Source organism: Crotalus tigris, unplaced genomic scaffold (genome assembly GCF_016545835.1).
Source record: "Crotalus tigris isolate CLP2741 ecotype Arizona unplaced genomic scaffold, ASM1654583v1 scf7180000021643.52994198:917841, whole genome shotgun sequence".
NCBI lineage: Eukaryota > Metazoa > Chordata > Lepidosauria > Squamata > Viperidae > Crotalus > Crotalus tigris.
The window spans coordinates 612,648-622,500 of NW_024098611.1; the positions used below are offsets into that span (position 1 = coordinate 612,648).

Sequence of the window (9,853 nt, forward strand, 5' to 3'; positions counted from 1 at the left end):
AAACCCCTTCCCTTCTAGCACTGATGATGTTCCCTAGTTGGGTCTTGAAACGTCTGCAAGAAAACCACCAAGCTGAATGAGCACCCAAGATCCCACAGTCCTCCTCCTCCTCTCTGCAAACCCCCCTCTCTTCTAGCACTGATGATGCTAGCTAGTTGGGTCATGAAATATCTGCAAGAAAACAGCCAGTCAGAGGACACCTAAGACTGCAGAGTTCTCCTCCTCCTCCTCCTCCTCTCCACAAAGCCCCCCCTCTCCTAGCACGGATGATATTACCTAGGTTGGGTAATAAAACATCTGCAAGCAAACAACCAAGTTCAGAGAGAGTTCTCCTCCTCCTCCTCCTCTCCACAACCCCACTCCCTACTAGCACTGATGATGTTCCCTAGTTGGGTCATGAAACGTCTGCAACTGCCGATTCAGAGAACACCAAGGACCATCTCAGTTCTCCTCCTCTTCCTCTCCACAAACACCCCCCCCCCTCGCATCCAGCCCTAATGATGTAACCTTCCATTTTTTGAAAGGAGAAACTTTATTTTCCATCTCAACTTTGCTTTCAGAACCCTCTGATGGAAAAGCTGGTCTCCACCAGGTTTTGCAAACCATTTTCATCCTGGAAGTGTATTTTGCCCACCAAATCCAGGACGGAATCCCACCACCCCTTTTTTTTGCTCAGCAAAATGGTAGGGCCAGAGCGGTCTTGCTGTCCTTTCTTGGTCCAGATGTGCTGCAGAGGCTGGTGGGCCGGAAAGTCAGCTGAGGCTCTCCAGGCTGGCTTTAATTCTCTCCATCTCGTGGAGGAAGCTGTAAAACTGGGGCAGGGTCAATTCTGGAAGGAGGAGGGCAGAAACATTCGAGATTAGGTACCTAGAGTTCTTTTAATTAATTTTTTTTAAACCCCATTTTCTCTCTTTTCTTTTTTTGACTTTGAGTCAAGGCAGCAAATACAATAATCTTTCCTCTTTGCCCCGTCACAACAATCTTGTGAGGTGGACTGGAGTGAGACAGACCGACAGACAGGCTGGCTTAAAGACACTCAGGTCGCCTTCGTGCCAGGCGTGAACTAACCGTCTCCTGGGGATTGTCCCAAAATCGCCCCGCCGCTTTCATGCCTAAGGCAGGACTAGAACTCACTGCCACCTGGTGATTGGGCCTAAACTCACCCAGCTGGCTTTCAGGCCTAAGGCAGGACTAGAACTCACTGCCACCTGGTGATTGGGCCTAAGCTCACCCAGCCAATTTTATGCTTAAGCAGGACTAGAACTCACCGTCACCTGGTGATTGGGCCTAAACTCACCCAGCTGCTTTCAGGCCTAAGGAAGGACTAGAACTCACTGTCACCTGGTGATTGAGCCTAAGCTCACCCAGCTGCTTTCAGGCCTAAGGCAGGACTAGAACTCACCGTCACCTGATGATTGGGCCTAAACTCACCCAGCCGCTTTTATGCCTAAGGCAGGACTGAAACTCACTGTCACCTGGTGATTGGGCCTAAGCTCACCCAGCCGCTTTCATCCCTAAGGCAGGACTAGAACTCACTGTCACCTAGTGATTGGGCCTAAACTCACCCAGCTGGCTTTCAGGCCCAAGGCAGGACTAAAATTCACTATCACCTGGTGATTGGGCCTAAGCTCACCCGGCCGCTTTTATGCCTAAGGCAGGACTAGAACTCACTGTCACTCACTGTCACCTGGTGATTGGGCCTAAGCTCACCCAGCCGGCTTTGAGGCCTAAGGCAGGACTAGAACTCACTGTCACCTGGTGATTGGGCCTAAGCTCACCCAGCTGTCTTTCAGGCCTAGGGTATGTTTGCCACCTTGAGTTATTTACTGAAAAACAGTAATAAGTGTGGGATACAAACCAACAGCTAAAATAAAATAAACATAATATAAAACAGCAAGAACACGAAAAGCATTTAAAAACATTTGAAATTAAGAATTAAAACACGGCTTCCAACCCGAACTCAGCCCAACAGTTCCGCCGCTAAGCCAGGCAGTTGTTCAGAAAGCTGTACGCCCCACTTCACGACATTCTTCGCCACAGTTGGTAAATGAATCACTACTGTCGTTAAGTGAAGTGCGCGGTCATTAAACGGGTCTGGCTTCCTCACTGACTTTGTCTGTGGGAAGCTAGCTGAAAAGGTCCCAAAAGGCGATCACCAGACTCCGGGATGCTGCAACTGTCCTATGTCCATGCCAGTTGCCAAGCGTTTTTGAGTTTTGGATCATGTGACCACGGAGCAAAGCTGCAACGTTCTTAAGGGTGTAAACCAGTTGTAAGTCACTGTTGTAACCACGGATGCTCATCAAACGAATAGTGGTTAAGTCAAGGACAATCTGTAGTACAGGCAGCTGGCTCGCCTCTTCTCCCTCCCTCCCTTCACCTGCAGGGTTTTCCCACAGGCCTTGCTGGCTTACTCACCCAGGTACACCGGCTCCGTCTGGCTGCCTTTCTTCACCACCAGTTTCAGCTACACCAATCATAAAAAGTTGGGTCAGTTACAACAAAGGAGGCAGGTGTTAGAAACCAAAAACCAACCCCTGGAATCTCCCACCATAAAACACTTGGGCAGGGGTAGGCCACCTTGGCTCTTTTATGACTGGTGGACTTCAACTCCCAGAATTCCTCAGCCAGCTATGCTGAGGGGAAAGGCAGAGGTTTCCAAGCTGAGCCATGCTGGCTCAGGAATTCTGGGAGTTGAAATCCACCAATCATGAGAGGGCCACAGTTCCCCCATGCTGGCTCAGGAATTCTGGGAGTTGAAGTCCCACCAGTCAAGAGGGGGCCATAGTTCCCTCATGCTGGCTCAGGAATTCTGGGAATTGAAGTCCACGAGTCATGAGGGGGCCATAGTTCCCCCATGCTGGCTCAGGAATTCTGGGAGTTGAAGTCCACCAGTCATGAGGGGGCCATAGTTCCCCCATGCTGGCTCAGGAATTCTGGGAGTTGAAGTCCACCAGTCATGAGGGGGCCATAGTTCCCCCATGCTGGCTCAGGAATTCTGGGAGTTGAAGTCCACGAGTCATGAGGGGACCATAGTTCCCCCATGCTGGCTCAGGAATTCTGGGAATTGAAGTCCACGAGTCATGAGGGGCCATAGTTCCTCATGCTGGCTCAGGAATTCTGGAAATTGAAGTCCACGAGTCATGAAAGGTCCATAGTTCCCCCATGCTGGCTCAGGAATTCTGGGAATTGAAGTCCACGAGTCATAAAACAGCCAAGGTTGCCTGCCCCTGCACTTGGGAGATGCAACAGATGAAATTCAGATGTCTCTGGAGATTCCCAATCATCCAGGCCACGATTGTCCCAAAGGTGCTTTTTTCAGGAGGCAACTGGACTTTCTTGGTTTTCCTTTTGAAGACCTTTTGCTTCTCATCCCAGAAGCGTCTTCAGGTTCTGGTGGAGAATGGAAAGATTTATACTCCTTGCAGAGCGCTGGTCGTTTGCCTTCTTTTAGAGCACGGGTGTCAAAACTCGATCGCGTCACGTGATGTATCGTGTTTTTTTTTGCCTTCGCGGAGCCAGGATGGGCGTGGACTGCATGCGGCCTATCCAGCTCGTGGGCCGCCAGTTTGACACCCGCATTTCAGAGTTATTGAGGCCACCTGGAGCTTTACCTGTGTTCTTGGGGTCACCTGAGTGGTGCAAATGGGTGTGGGGCCTTCTCCAAAAGAAGGTAAAGGAGCAGCTGTCTGCAAGGAGCATAAATCCTTCCATTCCCCACCATCCAGTCAGAACCCGAGGAAGCTTCTGGGATGAGAAACAAAACGTCTTCAAAGAGAAAGCATGGAAGTTCAGGTGCTGCCTGGAAAAAAGCACAGATGCACTTGGGACGGATGAAATTCAGGATTCTCGGATTTCCCGAAATCCAGGGAAGAAAAGTGGGAACAATTTTCCATTTGCGGGGGGGAAACATGGAGAGAAAATTCCTTACAGATAGTCCTCAACTGACTGAACTGAACCCCAAGATTTATGTTCCTAAGCGAGACCTTTGTTAAGTCACTTTTGCTCCATTTTACGAACTTTCTGCAGCTATTAAGTTAGAGAAGCAGCCTGGAACTAAGGAGAAACTTCCTGATAGTGAGAACAATGAGCCAGTGGAACTACCTGCCTCCAGAAGCGGTGAATGCTCCAGCACTGGAGGTTTTTAAGAAGAGACAGGGCAGCCCTTTGTTTGAAATGGTATAGGGTTTCCTGCCTGAGCAGGGGGTTGGACTAGATGACCTCCAAGATCCCTTCCAACTTTATTATTATTATTATTATTATTATTATTATTATTATTATTATTATTATTATTAGTCACACTGTTGTTAAATGAATCTGGACTCCACTCATCAGAAGTGCACAAAAAGTTGGGTCATGTGACATCGCAGCATGTCACAATGACACGCCACGGGTCCGGATTTTGATCGTGGGGCCACGGTGTGAAAAACAGCCCTAAGCTCACCTTACAACAAACCTACAACAGTTTGTAACTCAAGGACTATCTGTATACAGCAGCGGTTCTCAACCTGTGGGTCGCGACCCCATTTGGGGTCGAACGACCATTTCACGGGGGTCGCCAAACAACGCAGTCCGCCATTTTTTCCCCCCTTTTCCTTAGCTGTGCTATTGCCGCGTGGGGCCCGGCGGCTGCCTTATCCCCCTTGGGCTGGGCCAGCTGATGGCCCAGCGGGTGGTCGCTCTGCACCGTCACTGCCCCTTGCCAGCTACGCTTCGGCCGGCAGAGGGGGCGGCACCACGCATGCGCGGCGCTCCCGGGCAGGGAAAGTCCTTGACTTACGACCGGTTGGGTAGTCCTCGACTTACGACCGGTTGGGGGGGTCATGGCATTAAAAAGGTTGAGAACCACTGGTATACAGTTTCCTCTGCCCCGCCCCCCGGTCCTACCTGTCCCTTCCCCAAATCCATCTTACCTGCAAGAAAATGCTTCCTGCCTTTGCCAGCTCACTGCTTCCGGCCGTCACTGTTGGGAGAGAGAAAAGGTTTATACGCAGAGGTTGGCAAAGGCACCCCTCACTCTGCCCCCTCCCCCGTGCCCCCCCCCAGAAAAAAAACTCACCCCCAAATTTCCACTCCATGTCTATTAGCTGGTTAACCATCAGCGTCTGCCCCACGGCCAGTCGCGAGAGGGTGGGAGAGTTCCCCTTCCACTGAAATCAAGATAAAAAGGCACAATTTTAATTTTAATTGGAGGGGTTCGAGCCCTGCAAGGCAGCTACTGCGGGTCCTTGACTTACGACAACTCCTTCAGGGGCCGTTTGACATTACGACGGCACTGAAAAAAGGACCGAGGACCGTTTTTCACACTGACGACCATTGGCGCTGAACCCGTGGTCCCGTGACCAAAATTCAGACGCTTGCCAGCTGACTCGTATTTATGACGGTCGGAGCCTCCCCGGGGTGGGGTCACGTATGTCCCCTTTTTGCGGCCTTCTGACCAGCAAAGTAGATGGGGGGGGGGAAAGCTGGATTCGTTTAACGACCGCGGGACTAATTTAATCACTGTCGCGATTCACTTGGCAAGGGTGGCAAGGAAGGCCGTTAAACAGGGCAAAATTCACGTAGCAACCGACTCGCTTAGCGATGGAAATTTCGGGCTCAGTGGTGGTCGTACGTTGAGGACTACCTGTAAGTTGCTGGGGTGTCATTTTGGATTTTTTATTTGTTTCGACGCATGAAGGAACCCTTGTGGTTGAATTCCCCAATGTTTCCGACTTTGGGGACCTGCGGTGGGGGGTGGGTGGGAGGAGGAGATGGGTTTGCAGAAGTGTCCGGCAAGTGTGCACGGAGCTCCCTTTGTGTGGGGTGTGTGCACACGGGCCTGCCGCTCACGCAAAGGGAGGACACCCGCCGGCTGTGTTCACATGGTAAAGATGGTCTACCCAGCTACAGTTTGAAGAGTTAAGTCAACTGGTCTGATTGAACCAAACCAAAAATGAAGGTGCGAAATAACCACAATGGGATCATTTACACAAGGATCCCATTGAGTGGCGTGATTTTTAACCTTAGAATAATATTTCTCCACCTCAGCAACTTTGAGATGGGTGGACTTCAATTCCCAGAAGGCCCCAGCCAGCGTGCTTTCAGATGGGCAGAGTTCAACTCCCAGAATTCTCCAGCTGGCATGCATTAAAAGGGGTGGACTTCAAATCCCAGAATTCCCTAGCCAGTATGCTTTAAGATGGGTGGACCTCAATTCCCAGAATTCCCCAGCCAGCAAGCTTTAAAAGGGGTGGACTTCAACTCCCAGAATTCCCCAGCTAGCATGCTTTAAGAGGGGTGGACCTCAATTCCCAGAATTCCCCAGCCAGCAAGCTTTAAAAGGGGTGGACTTCAACTCCCAGAATTCCCCAGCTAGCATGCTTTAAGAGGGGTGGACCTCAATTCCCAGAATTCCCCAGCCGGCGTGCTTTAAGATGGGTGGACCTCAATTCCCAGAATTCCCCAGCCAGCATGCTTTAAAAGGGGTGGACTTCAACTCCCAGAATTCCCCAGCCAGCATGCTTTAAGATGGCTGGACCTCAATTCCCAGAATTCCCCAGCCAGCATACTTTAAAAGGGGTGGACCAACTCCCAGAATTCCCCAGCCAGCATACTTTAAAAGGGGTGGACCAACTCCCAGAATTCCCCAGCTAGCATGCTTTAAGAGGGGTGGACCTCAATTCCCAGAATTCCCCAGCCGGCAGGCTTTCAGTTTTTCAAGTTGAGAAAAACTGCCTTAGAAAGTCATTTCAGGATTTTGCATTGAGAAAGGACACCAACATTTACACACACTCCTTACAGTGAGAAAATAGGAGAAATTAAGTCTGCAGGTTTGGAAAAGATTATTTGGATTCCCCCTCTGTAATTTTGGTGTGTGTGTGTGTGTGTGTTTGTGTGTGTGTGTGAGAGAGAGAGGGGGGGGAAGAGAAAGAAAGAAAGAAAGAAAGAAAGAAAGAAAGAAAGAAAGAAAGAAAGAAAGAAAGAAAGAAAGAAAGAAAGAAAGAAAGAAAGAAAGAAAAACCTTTCAAAGAAAATTATTAAGAGGTTGGTCTTCTGGGAAGTTCTTCCAAGATCAGATATTTTTAAGTTTTTTTTAGTGTGTGTGTGTGTGTGTGTGTGTGTGTGTGTGTGTGTGTGTGAAAGAAAGAGATAGATGATGATAGGACAGATGATATAGATGAAAGAGAGAGAGAGAGAGAGAGAGAGAGAAAGAAAGAAAGAAAGAAAGAAAGAAAGAAAGAAAGAAAGAAAGAAAGAAAGAAAGAAAGAAAAAATGTTCAAAGAAAATTATTAAGAGGATGCTGTTGGCCTTCTGGAAGTTCTTCCAAGATCAGAGATTTCTAAGTTTTTTTTAGCATGCGTGTGTGTGTGTGTGTGTGTGAGTGTGTGTTTCAAAATGCCAAAGCCGAATACCTGGGCCATCCAGGAAAGTCCTTACCTGTTCTTCAAAATACCTGGCCTTTTCCTCGCTCAGCCCTGCAGGAGAAATTTGACACGGTCAAAGCGGAGCCGTGGAACCAGTAGTAGCCCTCCAGTGACTCAGAGGAGTCCAGCAGAGATAGACTTACCCAGGGTGATAAGATCTGCTCGGACCTCTTCAGCAGACAAGCTCCTCTTTAAAGCACCTGGAGTAAACATTGTGTAAAAATAAAAAAATCCAGCAAGAGAGCCCGGTTGACAAACACACAAAGAGAAGATAAGGCACGCGCTGGCCTCAAGGACCTCAGAGCGAATTTATGGGAGAAGAACAAGTTAACTGGGGCCCTTTTGGGGTCCTTGCGATTCACCCTAAATTTGAAGTTTATTATATTTTATTTTATTTCTGGGTTTTTTTAATTTTATTTTATGACTTGGTTTCTATTTTTTTTTATTTTGTTATAGCATTTGATTCCTATTATTTTATTTTATTTTATGATCTGATTTGATTTCTATTTTTATTTGATTTCTGTCTTTTCTTTGATTTTATTATTTGAGCTCTATTTTTTTTGCCCTATTTTATTGCCTGATTTCTATTTTTTGTTTTGTTATCTTATTTGAGTTCTATTTTTTATTTGAGTTCTACTTTTATTTGATTTTATTATTTGAGTTCTCTTTTTATTTGAGTTTATTATTTGAGCTCTGCTTTTTATTTGATTTTATTTTAAACATTTACATAGCTGCCCATCTTTCAAAGAACTCTGAAGTTTACTTTGTTTTATTTTATTTCTATTTTTTTGTTTTTTTACTTGTTTTATTATTTCACATAATAATAATAATAATAATAATAATAATAATAATAATAATAATAGTTGGAAGGGACCTTGGAGGTCATCTAGTCCAACCCCCTGCTCAGGCATGAAGCCCTATATCATTTCAGACAAATGGCTGTCCAGTCTCTTCTTAAAAACTTCCAGTGATCCACTCCAAACCTGGCTTATTTTTATTTTATTTTACTTTCTTTTATTTATAATATTTTTATTTTTTTATTTTATTTTTTCATTTTTATTCTTTTTATTTTTATTTTATTTTAGTATAATTTACAGTAATAAGCAATACCCCGATCAAGGAACTACAGTACCAACTCAGACAAACAAGCTAACAGTAAACAATAAGCTAATCAAGGAATCACCAAGAGGAAAACAACATTCCCACCAACACTGACAGCAAAAGCCGTTTGTGTATACACAGAAAGCAGACCCCCCCCTCCCTTATAGCACTGATGATGTTCCCTAGTTGGGTCATGAAAGGTCTACAGGAAAACCACCCAGCTCAGAGAGCACCAGGGACCCCACAGTACTCCTCCATCTCTCCACACACTCGCCTCCCTTCTAGCACTGATGATGTTACCTAGTTGGGTCATGAAATGTCTGCAAGGAAACCACAGAGCTCAGAGAGGACTGAGGACCCCACGGTTCAACCCTGAGCTACCAACATTCTCTACTATCAGTATTCTTATCTCTGCTGATCATTGTTTTACCAATGAAGCAGAATGTTTGTAGCACAGGGTTGAAATGAGGGGTCCTTACTGCTCTCTGAACTGGCTTGTTTTCTTGCAGATGTTTCATGACCCAACTAGGTAACATTATCAGTGCTACAAGAGAGTGGGGTGTGTGGAGAGGAGGAGGGGAGGAGGGGAGGAGGAGGAGGAGGAGGACTGTGGGGTCCTTGGTGCTCTCTGAGCCTGGTTGTTTTCTTGCAGACGTTTCATGACCCAACTAGGTAACATTATTAGTGCTGCAAGAGAGTGGGGTGTGTGGAGAGGGGGAGAGGGAGGAGGAGGGGAGGAGGAAGAGGACTGTGGGGTCCTTGGTGCTCTCTGAGCCCGGTTGTTTTCTTGCAGACGTTTCATGACCCAACTAGGTAACATCATCAGAGATAGAAGGGAGTGGGGTGTGTGGAGTGGAGGAGGAGGAGGAGCACTGTGGGACCCTTTCTGATTTCTGAGCTTGCTTGTTTTTTTGCAGATGTTTCATGACCCAGCTAGGTAACATTATCACTGCTGGTATCAATGCTCCTGACTTACTAGCACTGATGATGTTCCCTAGTTGGGTCATGAAATGTCTGCAAGAAAACAAGCAAGCTCAGAGAGCACCCAGGACCCCTCCATTATTGGCAGCAAGACTGTTTCTTTTTATAATGCCTGAGGGATTTTACCGTAGGGTAAGAAATACCATTATAGTCAGAATTTCCTATGACGCCCTCTGAATTCCAGCGGGAGGGAGATAGGCCCCACTGGCGCTCTGTGACTCAGAAGAACCATCCTGAATCATCCTAAATTCAATTTTAGCTTTGAAAACGTTTTATCTTTACCTTCAGCTTGTCAAAACCGTGTTTTGTAAACTCTGTTCTTAGCCGTGCTTTTTAGTACCATTTTATAATGTGGTTTGTAAAC

At 46.9% G+C, this 9,853-nt stretch overlaps 1 protein-coding gene across 1 annotated transcript in view; it reads right to left on the reverse strand.

Annotated features, from left to right (window-relative positions):
- Window positions 1–513: 513 nt before the first annotated feature.
- The window catches only part of COMMD7 (COMM domain containing 7), a 16,076-nt gene continuing 6,736 nt past the window's right edge, over window positions 514–9,853 (reverse strand). Inside the window, exons 4-9 of the mRNA XM_039318900.1 lie at window positions 7,551–7,607; window positions 7,421–7,458; window positions 5,060–5,150; window positions 4,914–4,963; window positions 2,419–2,467; window positions 514–829 (exon numbers count right to left, since the gene is read on the reverse strand). Coding sequence (XP_039174834.1) covers window positions 753–829; window positions 2,419–2,467; window positions 4,914–4,963; window positions 5,060–5,150; window positions 7,421–7,458; window positions 7,551–7,607 — 362 coding nt within the window. The 3' untranslated portion in view covers window positions 514–752. The remainder of the gene's footprint in view (window positions 830–2,418; window positions 2,468–4,913; window positions 4,964–5,059; window positions 5,151–7,420; window positions 7,459–7,550; window positions 7,608–9,853) is intronic.